A 25,637-nucleotide genomic window follows, 5' to 3' on the forward strand; every position below is an offset into this window, starting at 1 on the left:
GGCACAGCGCGCCGCTGCCGCCCCGGGCACAGGTACGGCCGCTCCTCGTCTCTACAGCAAAAACAGAGACTAAAGTCTGAAATCCACCGCAGCTCAAATCCACAGCCCGAGGAACGGAAAGGTGTCAGGATGTGTAACAGTTTTGTACTCTGTTTTCAGAGAACGGGACACGTTGTATCCTCTCGTCTTCCTCGGAGTTTCCTGAAGGATTCTTCACACCGCAGGAGAGAAAGGATGGAGGAATCGTTATCTACTTTCTAATTATACTGTACATGTTTTTGGCCGTGTCCATTGTGTGCGATGACTACTTCCTACCTTCCCTAGAGATCATCAGTGAATGTAAGTGACATCCTGATCTTTTTCCTATAAAACTTGGCACAAAACCTTCTCTTTTAAAAAGCTTCACAGTGCTCCGAAACTAGACAAGTTTCAGTCTCTGTGCATAGACATATCAATGCAATATTTAATTTGCTATACAGTAGGAAAAAACCTACTCCAATTACACTGCACAGGTATTCATTTAAAATTTGCTTTCTTTCTGCCTAGTACAAAATCTTAAAGCTTCCTTATGATACAACTTTGTGGTGCATAGCAGTATGTCCAGGTTACCAGTGAAAGAAATAAAGGCAGGGGAGGGTGCTGTGTGGAACCCAGCCAAGAAACCAAAACTTTCCCTCTACTAGAACATGGGAATTAAGTACCTTCCTAGAGTTTCTTTGTCTGAAATTAGTGAACAAGTATCAGGATAAACTACTGTTTACATATTAAAGATATGACACAGGAGGGAAAGGAATAATATGGTTACAATGGTTCTATGAAATCTAATCAACCTGTACCAATTCCCATGGCTTCAGCAGAACACTGAATTAAAGCGATGGTTTTGGCTGGGAGTTCTGCTTTTCACTGCCAAGAATTAAAAAATTCCCTACGGAAACTCATCCCTGAACACTAGAAAACATTCTCCAAACCAGAACACTTACAGAAAATGTAAGGTTAAACACTGTGGTAGAGCTGATACTTTCTTTTTAATTGATAATAAATAAGCATGTCAGACTTTTTTCCATGGTGAGCCACATGTCCCTGTTCTTTGTGTGCAAAACTTGATCAATGGAGTGAGTTTAGTTCAGAAGCAGCCAACTTACCAGAACAAGAATCCCATTTCATTCAGACAGGACACAGGCTCTTACACTGTCCATATGAAGTGATAATTTGATTTTAATATTGCAGCACTGGTTTGAATTTAACTAGTGTTTCTGGTATGTGAGGACACACTGCATGGATTTCCCTGGAAGACAGCCAGACTTGATATGGCTCATGTAACAATATCACACTGGAGTCCAAGGAATTTCCCATAATAACTGCCCAAATGAAACACAGTTGAAGTCTGCATATAAATGCCTATTTTACATTTTAAGATCATGTTCAAATCTCTTGTATTATCAGTACCTATTTTCTGGTATTTCGACTAATTTCTGTCATAAAGGTAGAACTAAACTAGCCCAAAAAATGAGGCTATGTTTTCAATCTATTATTTTAGGATTTGCAAATAAATGCACTAACTGTATGGAAGTACAGAAAGTTCATCCTACTAAACTTCAGTAGTGTCTAATATTATATACTAATGCAAGTAAAGGGTACAGGCTGCAGAAGTATTAAATTTTTATAAGCAATTTTTTTCTCTATCCTCAGGCCTTGGCCTCTCTCAGGATGTTGCTGGAGCAACTTTTATGGCTGCTGGGAGCTCTGCTCCAGAGCTTGTCACTGCTTTTCTAGGTAAGAGACATATGTTTTGACTCCTTACAGAGCCTAGAACTCTTTTCCCTGGATGCCAAACTGAAACATACCAGAGAGTCACTTTCCTTATAGGAGCTTTCGTGACAAAGGGAGATATCGGTGTCAGCACCATCCTTGGATCAGCAATCTATAATCTTCTTGGTATTTCTGCAGCTTGTGGACTGTTTTCCAGTGTGGTAGGTATCAATTTTGATACTTCTGCTCCCCTAAGAGCCAAACAGTTATCCTTTCTGATTTGCCAACAAAAGCCAAGAGAGACTTACTATGACAACTGCCAAGTTTATTATTTAGTAGCAAAACCAGCATGTAATCAGTTTTAAGATAACTTGCTATGAAAGTTTTTAAAAACACTAACTTGTTAAATATCATACTTAAGTCATTCCTAAGAATCTTAAATTTTTACATAATATAGAAACAACATATTGATGCAGCATTTACAGCACTTTGTGAAAGTATTACAGAGAGGTTTAAGAAAAGTAAATGACTCTGATCTGCAGGTTTCGAGGCTATCCTGTTGGCCACTGTTCAGAGACTGTCTGGCATACACAGTCAGTGCAGCAGCAGTCCTTGCGATGATATCTGACAACAGAATTTACTGGTAAGAGCACAAGTAGTGTTGAATTCATGTTGACTGGAGACTAGTGAAACAGTGTTTTGAAAAACAAACACAAACCCCCCAAACTTCAAGTAGCCTGAACTGCCATTCGCTAACAGAAAAACATCCTGTTAGCTCTAAAAAACTCAGATAGTCACAATGCCTGTAAAGATGGTTACCTAAACATTCAAACTCTGCATATTTATTAAGTTTGATCTGCATAGGTTTGTCTGTACAGACTTCACCATTTCTATCACAGCAATTAGTGTTCATCACTTACTCCTTTTGAGCCTTTCCTTGGATAGCAGCATTGTTAAAAACATTTGTCTGCCAGAGGAGATCATGAGTTTCTGATGTTTTAACCCTCTTCCACTAACACCAAAACTCCTGTGACCTCAGCAAGACAGTCAGGTCCAGCACTAAGTCTCTTGAAGTTTCTAATTTAACCATCACATGAAGACTCAATTTTGCAAACATCAGATGTTCAGTCAGTAAGATCCCCTGGAAAACATGCAGCTATACAATACACAAACAAGATTCTGCAGGGGAGGGGAATTAATCAAACTGCTGAAAGACATGGGGACACTCACAAACGTCCATGACATCAGCCATACAACTGCAATAGATGCTTTTGTGTGTTTTCCTTTTTGCTACTCATGCAAATTTTCCTCTCTCTCCTTATTGACAGCCATTCCAGTAAGTTAGAGTTGTGTTCTTTTATATTACATGTTATATAAAACCTGTTTTTCATTCTAGGTATGAAAGTGCATCTTTATTACTGATATATGGGTGTTATGTTCTGGTACTATGTTTTGACATTAAAATCAACCAATACCTGATGAAAAAGTTCAGTCCCTGCTGTACATGTTTTACAAAAGCTATGGAAGAGAATGAGGAGCAGCAGCCACTGGTTGGATGGAGGGAAGAGAGTGGACCTCTAATTCGTCAACAGTCAAGGACAGACAGCGGAATTTTTCAAGATGAGCTGGATTACTCCCACCTTTCAACAAGCTTACACGGGCTTGATGAAATCTCTGGAGGTACAAGTATTATTCCAGCTGTCTCTAGCACGCTGCATGCCTGCCTACATCAGTTCTAATCAAGAGCAGAGTCTGAGATAGTACCAAGATTTTGTTCACAAAAGAACTCCAGCATAGTATTTAAGTAAACCATTATCCTAACCCGGAATATAACGTTAAACAAAATCAGAGTGGTGGTATTCACATGAAGTTAGTTGCTAGAGGAATACAAGGATAGGTGCTTATTTGTGTTGTGTCAGAACAGCAGATTTCAATCAGACTTCGCTGTGCAGAAGTGACACTTCCCAGCAACACTGCTTGTAAAATGCACCATCCCCTGAAAGCCACACTGGAACTGCACTAATATATACTGTTCTCTTATGACCATGACCTTCACAGCCCAAAAGAAGTAAAGGAATAGCTATGGTGTGGCCACAGGTCATGTTTCCTCTCAGGCAAAAAAACCCCAGCAGTTGGTACTCTTGGGAATCCTTTATAGAATAAAGTCCATTTTTCATCCACCTTAGTTCACTCCTAGTGACGTGGTAATAAAGAACATTTTAATCATAGCATACCACGTTGGAGGGGGAATCTCAGGAATCATCTGGTCCAACTTTTCCTGGCAAATGCAAGGTCTAGACAAGATGGCCCAGCATTTGTCCAGCTGAATCCTAAAAGGTGTCCAACACTGGGGAACCCACTGCTTTCCTGGGGAGATTATTTCAGTGGCTGATTGTTCTCATTATGAAAAATGGGTTTTTTTGTGTACAAGTAGAATCTCCCCAGAAGTAACTTGATTTCAGTTTTGTCAGGGTGGTGTAGATACTGGTTAAGACTATAGCTGGAACTTGAGGAAGTATTTTTAACCTTTTTCAGTATTCTCACAAGTAGAGGACAGTAATACACTGCACGCTATGGATTCAGACCTAATCCTACAATTTAAAAGAGTTATTTCTTCTTCAACAGATCATTCAAGTGTCTTCACCATGCCTGAAGCAGATATGAAGAGAATTTTGTGGGTGTTATCCCTTCCTATTATTACACTGTTCTATTTGACTATACCAGACTGCAGAAGACAGTTTTGGAGGAACTGGTTCATGGTGACATTTTTAATTTCAGCAGCATGGATTTCTGCCATCACTTATGTTCTTGTGTGGATGATAACAATAGCAGGTAAGTATCTAAAATGCTGCTTGCTATACAGAATCAAACAACCAAGAATCACTGAAAAAAAGAATTTTCTCTCTGTGAAGTTTTCCTTTCCACAAGCAACAGTTTTGCAACACAGACTTTGCTGTAAAAAAAACACAAATACCCCAACATAAACTCGTGTTTGACTGCTTTTTCCATCTAATTGTCCATCTAGCTGCTTCACACTGCTTACCATCACATGAATGGGAATTTGTTTACACAGTTACAAAAAAAACCCCAGCCCATATTTAAAAAGAGTTTCATTAAACTGCTTCATTAAATGAAGCAATTAGGTACAGAGCAATAAACTTGTCATGCTGAAGGCTGACAAACAGGAAATCTGCAAAGACTGGAATCAGAGATTCAGGGGGTTCTGTAAAAGATTTCTACACCTGTATTTTTCATGAATGCTATAGTAAGAGATTTGGCATTAAATTAAGTGCCAAAAAACTTCCAAAATTTGTGTACTATTTTATTTCAACTATAGCATCATGTGTTAATTATATATTCTTGGGGTGTTGTATGTATACCTCTTACAAATCTGCACCATGAAGTGAAGCAGTAAAGGAATTGCATTTAAGTGAGAGAAAGGGTATCAATTTGTGTGTAAAAAACATTCTCCTAAAAGTACCTTAAGGTATTAAAGGTCTCTTCATGTCACTGTTTCTCCAGTCAGCTTGGAAAAAAAATCCTGTTTTTAAGAACAAGCAGAAAAAACTCTAAACCAGAAAGAAATTTTACAAAGCTTGCTATTTCCACATTATAGCTCACTAATCCTACTCAAGCTTTCTGCTAGTTCAGATATGAATAACTCCTTGTTCAGTGCAAAAACAGACCTACGCATTGGATAAACCTTTGGGAAATTACTAGTAGATTGCTGGATATAACACCCACCAGGTTCACCCCTTGGTCAAATAATTTCCCACTTGTATCTCAAGAGCAAAGGTTCACTGCCTGGATGCTAAAAGCCTTTGAAACAGGATTCAAGTAAAACTTATTGCTGTTCTACCAGACAAAGTATTAATTCATACGAAAGCAGGTACAGTGGAGATTCAAAGAGTGTGTTAGTTCACTTTGAAGTCAACACAGGCAGTACTGGGGTCTCTGGCCCACTACTTCTAGGCAAAATATGTTCTATTTACATGTTAAAATGCTAAAAGTTACACACACATTATATTCAAGTCTGGGTTCTTTCATGAAGGTTGAGTCAAAGGTTCTATCATTGCATAATCAGCCTACCAGAATGTCACAAAGGTGTCACAGCTGGGGACTACATTTTGATGGTCAAGAACAAAACTAACAGTACACTTTTCTGTTGCTAGCAAAGAAAATTTGACTACTTATAGCAAGACATTGCTACTGATGCACAAAATTAACTAAAGGCTAGAAAAATAAGACTATTCTGTCTTTATGGTCAGTTGCCAGAAAAAAAACAAACCTGAATCCCTACACATTAAATAGAAGATAAATCTACCTAATAAAAAGAAAAATTAGATTTTCCTGAGTTTAGATTCTGTCTTATAACCTTCAGAGGGCTAGAAACTACTGTTGGTATATAAGGCTGGTTTATTCATTCATATTTCACCTATTATTTTCCAGCCTGGATGGTTGATAAAAGCTGATCTTCTTGGTCCCCTCGTCCTACAAATCTTTTAGGAGTGATGGAAGGATAAACCATATAAATTCTGCAACAGGATCATGTTAGTCCCTCTGAACCAACAATTGGTTTCAAACATATATTTACTGGGCTGCTCTAGACTAAGCTGGTATGTACTGGACTAGCACAACTGACCTAGCTTAGAGTACTGCCTCTTAAGAAAATTATTATTAGTGTCCAAATATTGCAAGAATTCAGATTTCAACAATTCAAAATAAACTTCTTTGTTCACAGGAAAAAGAAGTAAGAAAAACTAATTACTTTATAGTCTGGATAAAGGTATCAGATACTTTAGCATATTGATACTTCTGAATGTACAACCGCTACACAGTTTTGAGATCTGAATCTGAATTTCAAGTGAGAAATTAAGTTACAGGACATTTGGGGCTAAGAAAATAGAGAGTGGGGAAAGATAAGCTGCTCTTTTAGGAACAGTTTAAAACTTTTCTTCATTTAAAGCAGTATTTACCTAAAGGAACTCCCACTTGTAAAGGATTACTTGTACCTACAAGTCATACAAATTCTGTGTTTTGATTCTTCCACAAATCTAAACACTTTCTAATTGGGCTGAAATGGTAAAGGCATGAGTTGAGACAGTATTCTTGAAACCATCTTAGTGACCCTCCTCCCCAACAAAATTCCTGTGCTTGTTCCCTCCCCCTTTAAAGAGGGTGATTATAAGAGTTATTGCTTCATAAGACTTTTAAGCACTAACGATGAGATGCCCATAACCATATGAGAGACTATAACATTTTCTAAAAGTTGAGGGGAAAAAGAGAAAATAAAAGTAGTAATTTGTTAGATAGTTAAACTTCTACTTTATCTGCAAGAAAAAAAATAGTAATTGGCATTGTCTTGACTGTTGCAGACTTTCCACTCAGGTCTTTGAGAAACTTGTTAAGATGGTTACTATTTTACAATTCCTTTTCTATTTGACTGAAGAACAAGAACAGGATGATATTTCTTTCTTGTCATTCTTAACTACTTTGTGGTTCAGTCACTTCATATTCAGTCAACTTAGCTGACATATTCCATTTGAAATTACTGTATAACTACTAATCCTTTCTCCAGCAAAGTCCAAAGCACTTTTCTTTGGATAAAACCTAACTAAAAATATACTTGCATTTTCTATCATTGTTTATCAACTGCAGGTGAAACACTGGGAATTCCAGAGTCAGTAATGGGTCTCACATTACTAGCAGCAGGAACAAGTGTACCAGATACAGTGGCAAGTGTGCTGGTGGCTCGAAAAGGTAACACTTTTACTATTTAGGCTCATGCCAATGGACGTGTTTAAAAGGTACTATGAAAAAAAAGAATTCTAGTCAGCATTTCCAGAAATTCAAGGAGTAACTTCAAAATCTGTGCTCCAGATTCTAGAGCTTAACTTAACTAGCAATAAATAAATAGCTTACCTGAAAAAGCTGTGGCTCAGACATTTAAAAACCTCTCAGAGTATCTCAGAGAAGTACTGTAGATTGTTTTGATTTGCTGTTAATCAAGTGTTACAGTTTTACTGCAGAACACAACAGTAGGTCTTGGTGTTTTACATGTGACTGGACATTGTAATAGCCTGTCTAGCTTATTTTAAGTGCAACTGTGCAGGTGCTGGTGAGTGAGATGCTTTTTATGCCTGTGGTACCCAAAACCATGTTCCATTAAATTGTGACTATAGTTCTTTTGATGCAAAGTCTGAAAAGATGCTCTGTGAGAAACTGAGGGCTGACAGTCTGTTCCTCCAAAAGAGTTTGGCAATTTCATACAATACAATTAAGCAGACTTATTTGCATTTCTTCTTTTACAGGAAATGGAGACATGGCTATGTCTAACATTGTAGGATCCAATGTATTTGACATGCTCTGCTTGGGAATACCCTGGTTTATAAAAACTGCCTTCATAAATACATCAGGACCCATAGAAGTGAACAGCAGTGGTCTGACATACACAGCCATTTCTCTTATCTGTTCTGTTGTTTTTATTTTTCTGGCAGTTCACCTGAATGGCTGGAAAATAGATAAAAAATTGGGAACAATTTGTCTTGTACTGTACTTAGTATTTACTGTATTATCAATTTTATATGAACTTGGCATCATAGGAAACAATCCTACAAGGGTCTGTGGTAACTAGTTTTAATCAGTGATTATACTGATGAAAAAAATAAAAGCAGGAGAAAAAGATCAGTTTCTTCATTTAGTCAAAATAAAATAAAATAATAAAAAAAAAAACCAACTCCAAACTCCCATTGGGCTCTAAATCTTATATACAGAACTAAGTCATGTCATTAAAGTAATATTAAGTAGAACAAAAACATCACAGCCTAATTGGAGCCCTTTCTGTTAGAGTCAAGAATTACAGTATGACTACAATGCACATATAAAACCAAAATTCTGAAAAAAAGACATCTACTTTTTACATTACAATGTTGGTACACACTGAAGGGGAAAAATAAAAATCAGAAAATGCTAAACAAATCCCACTATGCAATCTTGAGATTAACAGAGAAAATGGCTTATTTTATTAAAAACAGTATAACCATTCATTTAAACTGAATGACTAGAGACACTTGGCCTAATTTTCCAAAGGCGCTGAGCATCCAAAGCCTCCACGGTCGACAGGGACCTGCAGGTGCTCAGTGCCTCTAAAAAAGCAACAAAAATCAGGCAAATTGTCTTTAAAAACCAAACATAGTAAGATTCAGTTAACAAGTATCACAGTATATTAAACACTATACTGTTAAAGGCTGGTGGGATTTAAAAGTTCCTTTTTACAGCTTTTGTAAGCATACAATGTTACTAAAAATGACTTACTAGGATAGAGAAGCTAAACAGACATAGGAATGTTCCTGAACACACAGTCTGAAATTATGCATTGCGATCCAAGCGGACATCAATTTCTCTGCCACTGATTTTGATGCCGTTCATTATCCTACAGGCCTTTTCAGCAGATTCTGGTGAGTCAAATCTGACTGTTCCACAGCCCTTTGATTTTCCATTCTCCATTTTTATTTCTGCAAACATTACATGACCTGAATAAATAAGTTAGACAGCAGTTATTTCAAGTCTTCAGTGCACTAACAAAGAACTTAGAAGTGACAAAGAATCTTAAGTATAATCCAGGGGGACATTGGAAATTGGCACTTTCAGACTGATGGTACATTCACTCATTCAGGGAAGGACACGGGACAAAACAGCAGTGGAGAATCCAAATTAAGATCCACTCTTTCAAACCTTTCCTTCACACCAGGCTAAGGCAATACAACTCTGCCTGTGTTTGACCTCACGTGTGAAACAAAGTGCCCTTGTAAGGCTCAGGGAAAGGTTTGTGTTTCAGTTACAGACACTGACAGAAGTGTGAGTGTTGACAGGCATTCACTGAACTGTAGCTCAGTCCAGTCCACTGTGTTCATCTCAACAACATATCAAGCAATAGCAACAATCAAGCAATTTTGTAAAGAAGCTGCAGAGGAAAATTAATGCCTTTGAAACAGTAAAGTTACCAGGTTAGGAGTGCATGCTCTATTCCATTCCTGTCAAGTTTTCTTGAGGTTGGACACTCAACTCACAAGGCAACCTTTTTATGAAGATGTCCTGGTACCTCAGAGAATGTTCTGTTCCCTGGAGCTAATGAGTTTTTGCTTTATGCCATGTTACAGCACACCCCTCCTGAGCCCCTGCATGCCACTAGGAACAAAAATCTTTTCCCTAACATACATGGCTTTTTATTTTTGAATATAAGACTGGCCTATAATTCTTAAACACAGTTGAAAGTAATTACTACATCTTTTAGCTGACAAAGATAATGAAAAAAACAATTCTAGCTCTATGAAAGTTGCCCAGGTAGTTAAGACTTAAGAAAAAAAAAAAAAAAGAGCCTCTTGCCCTATATCCTGTAGCTATATGGAAAAAAAAAAAAATCAACATCTTAACATTCTTCATAGTTGAACTGCAAGTTCTAAGTTCTATCAAATCTGCAAACAGCTATATGACAAGTGTCTTAAACATCAGCAGTATGTTTTAAATTATTTGTCTCTTCTGTCTCTCCAAAACAAGAAAAGCCATCCTGCAATTCACTTAAAGCTTTCTGTTCTCAAAGTGCATTTTCAAAACACATAATGTATTTCTACATCCAAGCTTTATTTTTCATTTCTTCTTTACACGTCTGTGTAAAGACTTCTCTGAACTGGGGAAAAAAAAAGGATTATTGACTATCTGTAGTAACCCTTTATCTTGTCGCAAAAGGCCTTTATTTCTTAAGATAAAGGGGAACATTACAGCCTGCAAATAAGCTAATCGGGATCATCTATATGCATAAAAAACCAAAGTGTCACTTCAAGAGATTACTAACTCTGATTTGATGCAGCACCATTTCTGCAAGCCATGCATGAACTGGACAGGCCCAGGCCCCTGCACGCATTTATCTCAAAAGAAACCCTACATTACATACTCTTATTGGCCAGAGCATATGCCCAAAGAGAAAACTCTTAAGGAGTAATGTAACAATGGAATGGGTTACAGTTTATAGCAGGTTGAGTGCTCAGAGCCTACACAAACCATATTGTACCTTGGTCTTGTGTTCTGTCACGCCTAAAATTATTTAGGTAACACAAGAAAGGTTAAGCTAGCCAGACTGTTCTTCAGAGTAAGGCAACTGCCTTGTCCTCCTGTCCTTATCCTACAAACACCACACAAAACATGAAGCTGATGGAGCTGAGCAGGGATAAGATTCCTATACATACCACACTGACTGAATTTCTCCTTTAGCTTCTGCCAAGTCAAGTCAAAAGGAAGCTAGAATAAAAAAAAATTTTGATTACAAAGTATTACAGAGAGAAAGGAGTATGTAATCAAACATACACAAAAGAAGCTTGTGGTTTCCATATATTCCAATGCTTACATTTCTCACAAATATCTGGTTGCCTTTAGAGCCTAATCTCTCTCTCATGGCACTTCCCATTGGGCCAGGCACAAATCCTCGATCGATATCGATGTTCCTGTCCAGACCTCCACCCATGGCTGGTCCCATTCGATCAAAGCCAGAACTCATCCGATCCATTCCCATTCCTCCAGCCATACTGTTCATACCACCCATTCCACCACCTACACAGAGAAAGAAATGGAAGATAAAATAAGCATATTTTTTTTAGTTACAAACACACAAGCATTTTGTCTGAAAGTAAAATCAAATTCTTGTGTCAGGAGAAAAACAACTTTATTAAAACTGCTGTAACCACGACTTTCATACATGCACAGTAATAAAATATGAGCCCTGCTACTAGATAAGAGACAAAAGTACTACAAGATACAAAGTGTCAGTTCTAAAAAAAAAAAAACCCACCACAAAACCAAACTGCATTAAGCTGTTAGTCACACCATCTACTGTAGCAAAATGTTGAACCCAAGTAAAGAATTCAAATTTAAAGGCTGTCCTGTTTAATTACTAAAAATATGATCCCCTGTACCAAAAAGATCAGGTAAATAACTGTGGCAATGCTATGATACAGATAATTTGACCAAATACACTATTGTTTATTTGGCTTCCTGAATTCCCATTCAGCTTTACTCAATGCTGCCATACCCACAGTTAATGACAAGATCTTCCAGAAAAGGCATATTTTGCAGAGAACAGATGTTACTGCAAGTACTGTAAAGAGCACAGACTTTTCTATGATACATGCAGTGAAATATATTCACATACATTATATAAAGAACTGAGAGCAATGGCATCCAAATATCTAATATTTCTGGATTCATAATTAAAAATTAATGCACAGCAAAACTATCAAGATCATTCATGAGGGACCTTCTCTTTAAGCCTTATGCCTCTCAAGATTGGCACCAGGCAAGATTTGAGTTTCTCATCTGCTCCAGCCTGAGAAACTCAGACATTTGCTGCAATACTAACTCAGTATTGGAGCTTTGCACAAAATTAAACCGAGTGATAATCTGAAATTCAAGGCTGATTTTTTCTTTCAATGCTGACGGATTACTGAGGTTCAGCTTCATGAAGTTTACACAAATAACTGTGCCTATCTGTCTCTTTTCTGGAACACAAGTTTACTTTAATCACTTCTCCCTCTAAACTAGAAGTTAAAGCCATTTCAAAACTAAGATTAACAGAAAGACTGTATTAGCAAGTTTTCCTCTGAACTTTTTTCCCTCTGAAGAGCTTTGAAAACCATTAGACTTGCAGTCACATGCAACAGAATTCTACTTCTTCCCTCAATGGCAAGACACTACACTACAAGGAAATCCTCTGACACAATTACATGGACACCATATCGTTACATTGCCTATGCATTTAGGTTCTATTGAAACAAGTGAACCTACTCATTCCAGATCTTACTGGGCCCATGCTAGGTGCTCCCATTCCTCCTGCAAAAACACCAATCATTGCACCACCTAAACAGAGAAAAATAATAAAGTGACATACACTGAAACCACCAGTTAGTGACAACAACAAAGCACACACTGAAGTGCACTGATCTCAGTCATACCTGGCAGGTTTTTTCCACAGAACACTTCAACTTGTGCCTTTTCTATAGAAACTAAATAGGAAATACCTAGCAAATAACATTAGTTCCTCATTTTCTACTATGGAATTTAAGCTACTGTTTCTTTCCAGCTTTTCTCCCCTCTGAGAGTCTGCCAGCAGCACAAACATCATAAAACTAAATGAGCCATTTCCCACATTGGGAAGAACCTCCAAACTCAAGGCTTCATCTTGTTTGAATTTCACAGTACAAAAATTCAACAGTTCTGTTGCAAATCAAACATCCTCATTTTCACTAACTGATGCCATAGCCCAGTCAAAGGCACCCTCATTGAAACTGGCAGGTTACTAATGCCAAACGCCCTCACAGCATTTCCTCTTAAGATACCATCAACCTAAACATTGTAACAGAAGTACATTAGGGCCTTCCCTGATTAAGCACAGTATCTATTAACTATTGTATTTATAAGGCCCTACAATTTCCTTCCATTAGTTAAGGATAAGCTGGGAAACTCTAATGTTGGTTCTCAGAATGCTATTTAAATGGTAAGATTGCTGACAGGTTTGAAGTTGAAGCTTGCTGAATCTAGTGAATGAAAGACTCCCACATCAGTTTCTCACAGCATCCATGTTCATGCATTTCAAAATCAACATGTGTTACCAGAAGACCCAGAAGCTTACTGCTTGCATGAACATCTGTAACTGAAGTGGCTTTGCATTGTGCCTCAGAAAAGAGATGTTTATCCAACGTTGCAAGTAGCCAGAGTGAAAGCACACACTTGGTTTCTAAGACGTTAATTCCAAGGCATTAAGACTAGCTCAAAGGACAAGCTTATTATGTTCTTATCACTTCCACACAATTATCAGTGCTTGAAGGGAAGAACACAAGTTACTCTTTGCCCAAATTAAAAAAATTAAAAATACATGAACTTTTAGACCAGAGGAACCTTATGCTCTTATCAGTTCTTCTCTTTCACCGTGGTGAATTAAGGGAGTGGAAACTGAGAGAAACGGGGAAGAGGAAGAAAAGCTTAGGAAAGACCCTATAATGCATTTTGTGTTCAGTTTTGGGTCCCACATTACAAGAAACACATGGAGGTGCTGGAGCATATCCAGAAAAGGGCAACAAAGCTGGTAAAGGTTCTGGAGCACCAGTCTTATGATGAGCAGCTAAGGGAGCTGGGGAAGTTTAGTCTGGAAAAAAGGAGGCTTATTGCTCTCCACAACTACCTAAAAGGAGGTTGTAGAGAGGTGGGAATCAAACTCTTCTTCAAAGTAACAAGCAATAGGGCAAGAGGAAATAGCCTCAAGTTGCACCAGAGGACATTTAGATTGGATATTCGGAAAAATTTCTTCGTAGAAAGGGTTGTCAAGCATTAGAACAGACTGCTCAGGAAGTGTTTGAGTCACCATCCTTGAAGAAGCATTAGAACAGACTGCTCACGAAGTGTTTGAGTCACCATCCTTGAAGGGATTTGAAAGCCATGTATATGTGGCACCTGGGGTCATGGTTTAGAGGGCTTGGCAGTGCTGGGTTAATGGTTGGACTTGATGAACTCAGAGGTATTTTCCAACCTAAATGATTCATCCAGGTAACAGGACAAAAACAAAGTGGCTCTACAGTTAAGCACTTCCAGGCCTCATAAGATAGAAGAGTAACTCATTTGAGGAAGCCCGAAAGTAACAAAATGAACTCTGTCAATAAGACATCATCTATAAACAAAACAAAGTTTGCTCAGTTACAGAAGAAGCCAATAAATACCATTCCAAGCTGCATGAGCTCAGAAGGCAGGAAGAAAATTGAGGGCACTAAAATTCACCTCTCTAATCCAATGCTACCTGATTTGCAGTGAAAACAATGTTCCACCTCACATTTGCAATACAGGCTCCTGGAAGTCACAAAAGTTGTACATGGGCAGCTTGTTCAGGATTACCAGAAGCATATACTTCAGCACCCAAAAGACCTAATACCTCACAAAGTTAACAGTATGAAGCTAAATGCTTTCTTCAAATTGTTATTCCATCTGTATTCTACAGATGGAAAGAAACCTCCACACTTGAACCTCTCTCCTAAGCAGTGGCTGTAATAAACACTCAGATTACATCCTTACAGTAATGACTGGGGAAGAGGGGACAGAAGAAGACCAAATGAAACCAGGTCTCCTAGTAAAACTCTTCTGTTACTAGGTCACAATTTGCCACAGAAAATTTCATAGTTACCATACCCATTCTTCCAAAAGACTCTCCAAAACCACGGTTCAGTGCCATCTCACCACGACCAAATTCTCTCTCCATGTTTGCTCCCATTCCACCACGGAACATTTCTGTAGAGAACAAAGCAAAAAAACAGGAATATTCTGTTATTTACATCTCAGTTGACGCTCCTACACCACTTGTTTCACAGCTGCCCACAGTTGATGCTCCTACACCACTTGTTTCACAGCTGCTTGTTTAAATAGAAGTGAGTTTAATACACAAGTCAGAGGCACCTATTAAATACTTAACTCTCATGCCAATTCCTAGGCCTCCAACTCATGCAACTGTTTCCTCTGAAACCATCCCTATTACCCATCCCTCAAGGAAGAGCTTTTAATAAATAAATATTAGCAAACTAAGAAGTGCACAGGAACGGTGTTCAACTACCTCCCATTCTGTTGACTCCAAATCCTCCCATATTAGGCATTCCTTCCATTCCACGAAATCCAGCAAGTCCTGTAAAATAAGGACGAGTGTTTTCTATACAGTATTAAACAAACACTTAATGCAAAAAAACTTCACTGCACGTACCGCCTCCCATTCTACTCATTCCACCAAAGCCTGGGCCGTCTATTCCCATACCTTTAAACCAAAAAGACAAACAACATTTAGAAGACAGGTAAGGTCATAACAGATTTTCAGTAACTCAGACAGTTAAAATCTCAAAAGCACACTGCACAAGGCTTGCTTTGTCAACAGTCTGTCATTCCTCCAAACACAGAAATTACAATTTTAAGCTTAAAGCTCTGTACAACTTCAAAATGAGGAACTTGGATTTACCTCCTGGACCCATGCTCCCCATTCCACCACCCATGCTCAACTGTGTAGCACTGATGGGCTGTCCACCTGGTCCAAGTCCCATACCAATGCCACCAAGACCACCTTGGAAACAAAAAAATAAGTATCATCAGAAGAGCTATGTTCAGAGATGATAGTAAGCAAAAGTACTGCTAAACTGTGCCAAAACATGAACCACCATATACTAAGTGCAAGGAGGAAAGAAGAGAGAGCGTACTCACGAGGTAATTGTGAACTTTTGCTGTCCGTAACACGGAAATCTTCATGAGGAACTGATTTGTCATCCTGATAAAAAACAAGGATGTTATGCTATGATCCTTTCAATGTTTTGGCAGAGACGTGTAAGGTACAAAGAAATGTGAGCAATTTACCATTTTCACATGCATGGGTCTATCAAACAGGAACTGCCCGTTGAACATTGCTGAAGAAATGCAAGTCAAGGAATCTAATTAAAGAAGGCAATTTAACTATTTATGAAGAACCACTGTTATCACTCATTTCATTTCTGAACCATTATTAGGAGCCTTATCTTTCCTTACCTCATCTTTAGAATGCCAGTTCAAAGATCAGAGGCAATACAAACTGTTAGATACACGACAATTAGTTTCACAATTGTCTCATTCCCAGATATTTGAATTTTGTTCAACATCATCAGGAACTTTTAGACTCTAGCAGTAAACTCACCCAGTATTACAAATGGAATCTGCCCAGTATTACACTCTAATCCCTATTTACTAGCCACAGGGTAAATAAGCACCATTTGCAAAACTACACTGTCAGAAGCCATTAAAGACTAACCCAATTATTTTTCAAAACCAAGGATACATATTGCTTGAACAGCTTCAATTGCTTGTTCAAAAGTAACTGTTCCCATTCCTCGACTCTTGCCATCTTTATCTTCCTTGATGTCTGCACGTTTTACAGTTCCAGCAATGCTGAACACCTCCTTCAGTTTCTTCCAGCCAACTTTAAAGTCAAGCTTACAAACAGAAACACATCAGTGATGTCAGTGCACATCTCTGTCATTACAGCTGGAAGCAATTTTCTGCATTGCTGTTAACTCTTCAGCTTCACAAAACGTTTATATGTAAATAGCCAGGATTTTGTAATGTACACACATTGCAAAGTCCAAAAATGTCAACTAAAGGCAACAATTTATTCTAGATACACTTATTTTACATTAATTAACACACTAACATTGAGAAATGGATTTGGCTCTGGTGAAGAGCAGCTCTACTCCCACAAGACCTTTTGCAGATATAGCAACACTGTTCATCTGTTGGAATGTTAAGTTAGTCTAAAGTAACTAGCAAGATATATTACTAGTGCATATTTAATAAAAAATGCAACTATCAAGAGTGATATGTACGAAACATTTTTTCTAATCAACAGATGACTGTGTAATAGTTAAAAGTCCATGTCAGCCTCAAGAATTTAACCTATCTTTCCATGTCCGAAATCTGAATACATATCCATCATTTGCAGTTGAAAATACTAATCCTGAACTAATTTCCAATTTCCTCTTTATGTTAAAACTGAACCATGCAGGTATGTCTTACAAAGACCAAATGTTAGAGTTATAAAATATGGGTTTAAACTTACATTAGCAACAAAAATAGTGGACCCAAGCCTGCCTGCCTGCAAGTTACTGATAACCTCAGGAGGAATGTTTGGATTATTGAGAATAGAAGGTGGTAAATTCATTATTCCTGGTGCTGCATCAGGTCCATGTCCTCCTGGAAACTGTCCTCCTACACGCTGCAGTGCCCTACGAGCATGTTCTCCTTCAGGATCCTGAAACATGGGCAAAAATAAAGCCACTTAATCATCCACAACAGGACCAGCAACAAACAAAAAGGTACCATTTGAAATTCTAGATAAACCCATCAAAATTATCAATGAATATCCTTGTCCATGTCAGAGGGATCAAGAACTCAATTACCATGGAGACCTAATTCCCTCACCTCTAGAGGTGGGTCCTTTCAGATGAGGGCTGAGGCATATGGGCAAAGCACTTGTTGAGGAAGCGTGCACTGCCACTTCACATGCTGTACCTAGCCTATGGACAAGTAGAAAAGATTTCAAGCTAAAGGACTGTCAGTCCAGCACCTTCTTCCAAGAACTGAATTAATTTAATTAGGTGGTGGGTTTGTATTATTTATTAATACCATTATTAAAGTTGTAATAGGGCAAAAAGTACTGCATCAGACACTGTCATACTACAGCACTACAACAGAAATGCTGACATTTTTTCACTTTCCAGACAGCACAACTTCTCCACTTCCAGCCCCATTCTTTGCACACAGGCAGAAGTCTGATACTTAGCTCATTTTGTGTCATGTTTTGAAGCAGGTAAGCAATGTAAACATAGAATTATTTAGGTTGGAAAAGACCTGATGAAGGCAAGAATACGAAGCTCAACTTGTTTTAAAGAGAAGTAGTATTAGATTATTTGACTTTAGGACACACTTTTTGTCAGTTCATTTAGCATACACTATCAAGACACTCTGCAAGCCAACAGGCACCTCAACCCATTAAGAAAATTTCATTAAAAATTAAACTGGAAATTAAACATCTAAGAGTCTCAAAACACTGCATTGTCATCTTGGTAGCTTTAGCATCTTCACTATTTCAAATTCAAAACAGCAGCAATAACCATACCTCTTTAATATTCAGGGGTCTTCCACTAAGATCATACTTGTTCATAGTGTCTAATGCTTTCTTAACAAATTCTTCATCTTTGAATTCAACCACACTTAAAGAGAACAAAACATTGAGAGTATTAAAATAAAGTTTAAAATGTCGAAACTAACAGACTGTTTGGATAGCAGTGTGTTTCCACACACACAGAAAAAGAAACTTACCCATAACCCTACATCCACGAGGATTTGTCATCATATGTAAAGAGAAAAAAAAGCAAACAAACAAGAAGTCAGTCAGCACATATGACAGAGCAATGAAGATTCCAGTTAAAGATCCCAGCTCACTGTTAAATAACTATAACAGTTATTTTCAGCTTCAAGATCCATAATACGTGCTCTATAGTGGTAGCCAATCTGAATTTCTCCTATTTTCTCCACATACATACCTTTCAAATGCAAGAGAACACATTGTCTCTCACTCTCTTTGAGCCAGACTAGAATTGGAAAAATGCCACACAGATCCATGTAAGGACAGTTGGGGAGAGGAGGTGGGAGGGAAAGGGTGGAAAGAAAATAACCCCAAAACATAACCAAAACCAAATCAAGACACTCATCATGTCATTAAAAGCTGTCCACTGGCTACAGAATCTCCCTACATCAAGTATACCAGTACAATGAACAAGGAGCCTGCAATACCTCTTCAGTGTTACAGCATAATTGAGAAATTGCTTTGTAAGAAAATAACCTCATTGACTGCACCAGAATCCCTCTAATAAAGCAAAGAGTGGAGGATTGCTTTAAGTATAGCAAAGCTGACAGCACGTTTTAGTTTTAGCAAGTATTAAAGCAAGTGGTTTACAACAATTGATACAACCTCAGTTAAGACTCAAACCTGCATTTCTCATGTTCTCACGGCAGGTTCAGAGCTGCTATTGGCCAAACTTTTGACTGTTTTTAACAAGACAGAGGAGTTTTAACAATCTTCACTCTTAATGCCTCATGGCAGGCACTCTGCTGGCTACCAACCATCTCCATCCATTTAGTTTTAAGAAAGCAAATACATTAATCCAGTGTTTAGAGTACCAACCCTGCAAAGCTGTCAAATCAGGCACTTCACACAGTATATACTCAGCTAACATTTTATACTCAAGAAGAGAATACTACACTAACAAAATATAAATAAAATTAGTGGTTTATTGAACATCCTTTATATGAAACAGATTTGTACCAAAACAAAGGTGTTGGCTAAAAAGAAGAATTAAGTAAATGCCATTGTTAACATTTACAGAAGTACTTTGTCCTTTACAGCCAGCTAGTGTGAGTTGCATGAAGGTGCCAGACTACTTCTAACACAGAATCCTCAAGGCTACCTTAATGAAAATCAGTGTAAAAATGAAACTTACTTTCCAATAACTGGTACAGGTATTATACAAAAATAAAACTGCTGAGGAACTTTTAAACCTCTAGCAGATTGTTGCCCACGGCACTTACCCTTGATTTTCCTTCAGCATCCTTAAACAGCTCCACGTATGTAACCTCACCAACTACATAAGACATACAAAGGGAAAATACCAAGAGACAATGCATTTAAACACCAGTATCTTTCTTTACTGTGCCCCTGTGCACAAGTCTACAGAGAATCACCTATTATTCACCAACAATCAAAACCAGACCAACATACCTCCTGTCAATGGCTATATAATTTAGCTAATTTTCAGAAATATGCAGCAGCCACATTCTCAAAAGCTAAAAACAGACAACTATATTTAACCTAATTCATACTACAGATCATATTTTGGCCAGTATGATATAGTTGGTGAACAAATTCAGATATACACAGTCCCTTAACCTAACAAATGAAACGTCAACATTCACTGGAAAGTGTTACATTTATCATCCTACTCACAACACCTGTTTTAAGGTGACTTTCTACCTGAATATCTTCAATCATAAGTTTGCCTTCAATAATAACCAAATTTACACATCAAATAGATCACAGCAAGCCACTCACTTTCTAAAGCAGGAAGTTTCAGTAAATAAACCAATCAAATAGTCACGTCACCTTACAACAGATAAACCAGCAGTTACAGAAGGGGGTTCTGGTATTTTTCACAGCCTAAAAGCCAAGTGTGCTTTGCATTACTTTTGAAGAATCAATTTTTCAAGGAAAACACAGAACTAACTTTTTACAAAATTGTTATCATTAATTTACCCCAAACTTACAATAAGATTTTTGGGGTAGTAAGATTGCTCTATCAGAACTGCAACAATAGTAACAAGCTTTTAATACAAATCTCCAGACAGTCATGGCAGTAGTGACAATGCAAACAAAGTTAAGGCCACAGCCAGATTCCACCAAAGAAATACAAAACAACTTTTGAAAGACATCCCTTATTATTCATGTTAACACACTAAATGTGTTGCTTAAATACAATAGCCCTTAAGAGAAAAAAAAAATCTACAAAAACTACAACTAGACGAAACACAATCTCTTTAAGAAGTCGTGAGGTCATGCATATACTCTCTACTGTCACACTAGAATGGCAGAAGGTTGTGAGCACTTCGTTTACCCATCCTACCCTGCAATGCAATTGTCTCAGATGAAAGAGGGGGAAGGGAGATAGATGTACCAAGTAAAGGCCAAAAAAAAGAAAAAAAAAAAAGTAAAAAAATCTGTGTGGCTCAAAGGACACATACATTGCATTGAAGTCCTATCCCTTCCTATGTGAAGTGTATTACAAGGAATAAATTACCTTTCTCTCTCATAAGATCTTTAATAGCTTGCCATTTCATGTCATATGGGATGTTGCTAATGAAAACTCTATTACGATTAATAGCCTTCTTGTCTCCAGTGCCTGCATTCTTCTCCTTTGAGTAGGGGTGGAATCTATTCTTGTTTCCAAGAGAAGGGATTGCCTTCGGCTTTGCAACATACTTCTCTTTCACAGGTGCCTTCCCTTCTTTTGCTGTCTCATCATTATCCCTACAGTATAAAAAAATCCAAACAAAAGCACTATTAGTCTTGTGTTGGATCATTAGACTGTCATACCTCCTACATATACAGCTGCATGTCCCCTATGCTACTAGAACTCTCAGGATGTCGAACGCTGCTTTTCAAATTAGGAAACCTGAATTCATGTAAGCACTGTAATTCCAAAATACATTGTTTTATCTAGCACAAACAAATAATCTTACAACAGTAAGTAAAGAAAGTACATCTTGTACTTCAGTTACATTGCATGTCATAGAATCCTAGAATGGTTTGGGTTGGAAGGGACCTTAAAGACCATCTAGTTCCAAACCCCTTGCCATGGGCAGGGACACCTTCCACTAGAGCAGGTTGCGCAGAACCTCATCCAGCCTGGCCTTGAACACTTCAGGGATGAGGCAGACACAGCTTCTCTGGGCAACCTGTTCCAGCACATCACTTCTGTCAAGATTCAGAAAGACATAGTGTGAAATTACTACAAATACCAAACCAGAATGACTCAGCCGAACAATAAGCTACAGCACCCATGCTTTGGTGCTTCCATAATCTCCACATCACACTTGGCCAAGTTACACGATATTCACCACAGAAGTGAGAGCTGAAAACAATCTAACTTACAGAACAGCTCTATATGCTTCACTCAATGTAATAACAGTATATCAAAATCAACTCCAATAGGCTGTAAATCAAATTACATTTCATCTACCACATAATAATTTTATTCACGATTTGCGCCCAGCTGCTTTTAGACAGAAATGAAAATTCAACTAAGAACAACAAATACTCTGTTCGTTTCATTGCTTAACACTACTAGGATTTGAAAACTTGCTAAATGCATAGGAAACAGCTGTATCAAGACATGACACAGATCTAAGACTAATTAAGTTACCAGGTATTATCCACTAGAAACAACAAAATAGATTTCTGGCCCTTGGTCTTTGAAAAATTTACCAATAGCAGCTGCTCTCCATTGAAAATATTTTCTTTAGATGAAAATACAAGAAAATTTGCTGCTTCTCTTTTAAAGCAGCCCAAATCTCAACTTGAATAAAACTATACACTTGGATCAGAATTGGATGAAATATCCAGAATTCTTTAGCACTCTGGATATGGTTACAATCACGAGGTGATTCAGCATGCTAACACAGGCTCAAGGTGCCTGAATTGTTACTTTAAAAAAAGAACTGCTGAACTGAAATAACCCACTGATAAAGCTACACAAATGGGATACACTAAACAGATGCTACTTCATGAGGTGTACAGATACACATCAGCGTCTACTTAGTTAAAGAGAAACTGAACAAGCAGTTTTACACAAACATCTATTTTAAAGACTGAGCATTAGCCACTGGAGTTAGAACAATTACAAGGCAATGTCCTACAGGACTGGCAGAAGTGATTGATTGTGAATCCTCCCTCTTAAATTACATCACTATCTTTACAAAACTTCCCACAGTTCACAAGGCTTAGTTTTTAGCTCATTTTGACACTTTTGGAAAGTTTCTGGTGGAAAATTAGCCAAAACAGGCATTTCAGCTTTACAACCACAACGGAGGGTAAGATCACCAATTTTGATTAACTGAGTATAGTCAGACCTGTGCAGTTAACAAAACAGTAAGTAAGTGGCAGCCTTGCACTCAAAGGCACATGCAAGTAGACTTTCATGAAGCTAAACATATTATCTACTCAAAGTTCAGCACTTTTCAGGGAAGAATAAATTCAAATACATCCACATTTCTCCCATGACTTTTTCCCCAATTTTGAAACACTCCTATGATAAGAACTTCACAGTCCTTGTGTTTACAAGGGGATTAGGAGAGGATTAGCAAGTGGAAAATGCATGGACACTCCTCTGGGCCAAGCATTTGTAAAATTTAAAACATTTCAAGTGAACAACACATTATCTGGTTCAAGCATGCTCCATGGTCCCTCTGCATCATCATTCCTCCACACCATCCTGTCTGACAATGTAATTCTTGTGCAGCTGTGTAATGAAGTGAAATGGAGGGAACAATGCAGGAAGTGGAGGGAGCTGGAGAAAGAGGAGAGAGAAAGAGCAGGGTATCAGGTTTTCCAGTCAGATCAGTTCCTTCCAATCCAGTCCCATTTGCAAATGCAAAACTCCTGCCCAATGAGATTTCTAGTAAAATTCTGAGTTCTTCCTTAAGTTTTAGGATTAGAGCAATGGATTCTCTTTAGCCTTTTAAGCTCTTTCCTGCTTAAAGGATTATGAAACAGCCCCTTGGTGCTCAATGTAGTGCACAGGAAGAGACAGGCCTCCAAATATGGAATCTGCAAGACCTGGCTGTACAAACCAGGAGAGAGCAGATAAGAGTCTGGTATAAACTCCTAAATCTGGGAAACAAGATGACACTTCACTTAGTCTAGGGATCACAGCCAGTCTCCTGAAAATAGAGGATTAATTAAAGAAACAATCCTTCTTGCAAAACTCATCTGCCAAAAGCAACACAGGCCAGTGAACAACTTGGAGGCAGAGATCCTTTTATAGCTCTTACCCTCCTCCTCCAATATTAAAAATAATTTCAATCAAATAGTACATTCAAAGCAATGTCACATTAGTCACCTATAGACCACAAAGAGCCTCAGAAACTAGGAACTGACATTTTCTTGGGGGAAAAACAAGTCATTTCTAGTCTTTAGCTTCTGCATGAGCTACACGTTTTATAGATTTAATTAGCACTTGCTTGTGAAATCACGAGCAAATTTCTAGGGTTGAAGCAAAGACATCTGCAATTATTTCTTTTTTTAAAAAAAGCATATTCTCATTGATTAGAAAGACCAATTATACATTTTGAAAAAAATGCTTTGAACATTTTGGAAACAACAGACAAAGTTTCCATCTACAAAACCAGAAGCCTAAGCACAAGACAGATCAACATGAAAGCCCTAAAGGCTGATTTTTTTTTAAAACTTCTATTCCTCTGCTCATGTGTCCATAATAAGATCAGCAGAGACAGAAATGCAGAAAGTTCACAACATGTGACTCCCGAGCACATAGATCAGTTTAGCTTTGTTGTGCAGAACAGTTCCACTGCTCAATACCATAAACTCAGGGAAGTGTGCACAACTTGAGACCAGGAATCCTCTCCAATTTAACAAGTGCTATGCAAACCAGGTCACCAAAATACTTTATGTAGCACATTTCACCTGCACACGCTCAGCTTAATCCTTAGTACACGTGTTTTTGGAGACGAGAAACTGCATGCAAAAGAGTAAGATTTGAATCTCTGCTACCAAGAACCTGTGTTACTTTCAAACTTCAAGCTGTGATTTCTGGAAATGACTGGGATTCTTCATTCCCTGTGATCAGTTTTGGAGGGAAAAGACATAGCTGACAAAAATCGAGTCGTTATTTCAACAGCAGCAACCCCAAAAGGCAATAAAATTTGTACACCTCAAAGGGGCAAAAGGGACTCAATTTCCTGTGAAAATTCAATTTTCATCTGTGTATTTTGCAAGCTGAGGACCAAACCCGGGGGGGAGAAACAAAACCACAACCGCTGTTTTATAGTAATGTGAAATTTGTAACTAGTAAACTATCTGAATTTCACAGGGAGTCAAGTAAAGGCATGAAGTATTGCAGCTGATCCCATATGCATTTTTTTAAACAGAAATGTATGAGCTGGGCTGTTAAGAACATGTCAAAACTTCACACATCTCAACAGCTTTGATGTAGTGCAACAGCAAGTCTACTATACATGTATTTTCCCTCCAAGATTTGATGATTAGAAGAGATACTGAAACTCCAACGATACAAGGCCAAAACCTAGTTCATATACACTGAAACCCTTAAAGCCTGACATCAAGAACAACCACACCACGAGAAGTTACCCATGGTATTGTTCTAGAATGCTCGTAGCTCCAGCTCCCTCACACCATGCTCCTTTCAGGTCTGCTATGTAAGGCACAACTTACATATTCCACGTACGGGAACGGTACAGTTTACAAGAAAACCTCGTGCACGTACGTGTGGGTTTTGTTTGGGTTTGGAAAGTAAATCACTATAGGGCTGTCCTACCGCTCGCGCGTCAACAAAGCTTAACAAAGCGGCTTTACAAAACACACCACCTGGGCAAGAAGCGGAAACCTAAGCAGCAGCAGGAACGATGCAGAGCACTGCTGGAAGCCAGGTCCGAGGGAACGGCCCCGCGCTGGGCTCAGCGGCCCGGCGGGACGGCCCCGCGCT

The 25,637-nt window shown here is 38.2% G+C and overlaps 2 protein-coding genes across 2 annotated transcripts; one reads left to right on the forward strand and one right to left on the reverse strand.

Moving 5' to 3' along the window:
• Window positions 1-164: 164 nt before the first annotated feature.
• On the forward strand, window positions 165-8,455 carry SLC24A5 (solute carrier family 24 (sodium/potassium/calcium exchanger), member 5). Its single transcript, XM_009078384.1, has 8 exons — window positions 165-339; window positions 1,690-1,773; window positions 1,867-1,970; window positions 2,292-2,392; window positions 3,146-3,429; window positions 4,375-4,581; window positions 7,408-7,509; window positions 8,061-8,455. Exons 1-8 carry the CDS (start codon window positions 273-275, stop codon window positions 8,381-8,383), a joined length of 1,272 nt encoding a protein of 423 aa, XP_009076632.1. The 5' UTR covers window positions 165-272; the 3' UTR covers window positions 8,384-8,455.
• On the reverse strand, window positions 7,212-21,424 carry MYEF2 (myelin expression factor 2; the record flags this gene model as incomplete). Its single annotated transcript, XM_009078395.1, has 16 exons — window positions 7,212-9,281; window positions 10,992-11,043; window positions 11,150-11,352; window positions 12,583-12,654; window positions 14,971-15,069; window positions 15,389-15,457; window positions 15,533-15,583; window positions 15,782-15,883; window positions 16,021-16,084; window positions 16,171-16,220; window positions 16,625-16,778; window positions 17,402-17,593; window positions 18,461-18,554; window positions 18,664-18,671; window positions 19,933-19,985; window positions 21,195-21,424. Coding segments are annotated over 16 exons (1,657 nt in total), but the record flags the coding sequence as incomplete, so codon positions are not given.
• Between the last annotated feature and the right edge of the window lie 4,213 nt (window positions 21,425-25,637).

This window comes from Acanthisitta chloris, unplaced genomic scaffold, assembly GCF_000695815.1.
Source record: "Acanthisitta chloris isolate BGI_N310 unplaced genomic scaffold, ASM69581v1 scaffold32000, whole genome shotgun sequence".
Taxonomy (NCBI): domain Eukaryota; kingdom Metazoa; phylum Chordata; class Aves; order Passeriformes; family Acanthisittidae; genus Acanthisitta; species Acanthisitta chloris.

Bases quoted from the DNA above. Each gene is read 5' to 3' on its own strand.
- SLC24A5 (XM_009078384.1), top strand. From the start codon at position 273: ATGTTTTTGGCCGTGTCCATTGTGTGCGATGACTACTTCCTACCTTCC. The intron at 3,430-4,374 runs GTACAAGTATTA...CTTCTTCAACAG, and splicing joins GCTTGATGAAATCTCTGGAG to ATCATTCAAGTGTCTTCACC. The intron at 7,510-8,060 runs GTAACACTTTTA...CTTCTTTTACAG, and splicing joins TGTGCTGGTGGCTCGAAAAG to GAAATGGAGACATGGCTATG.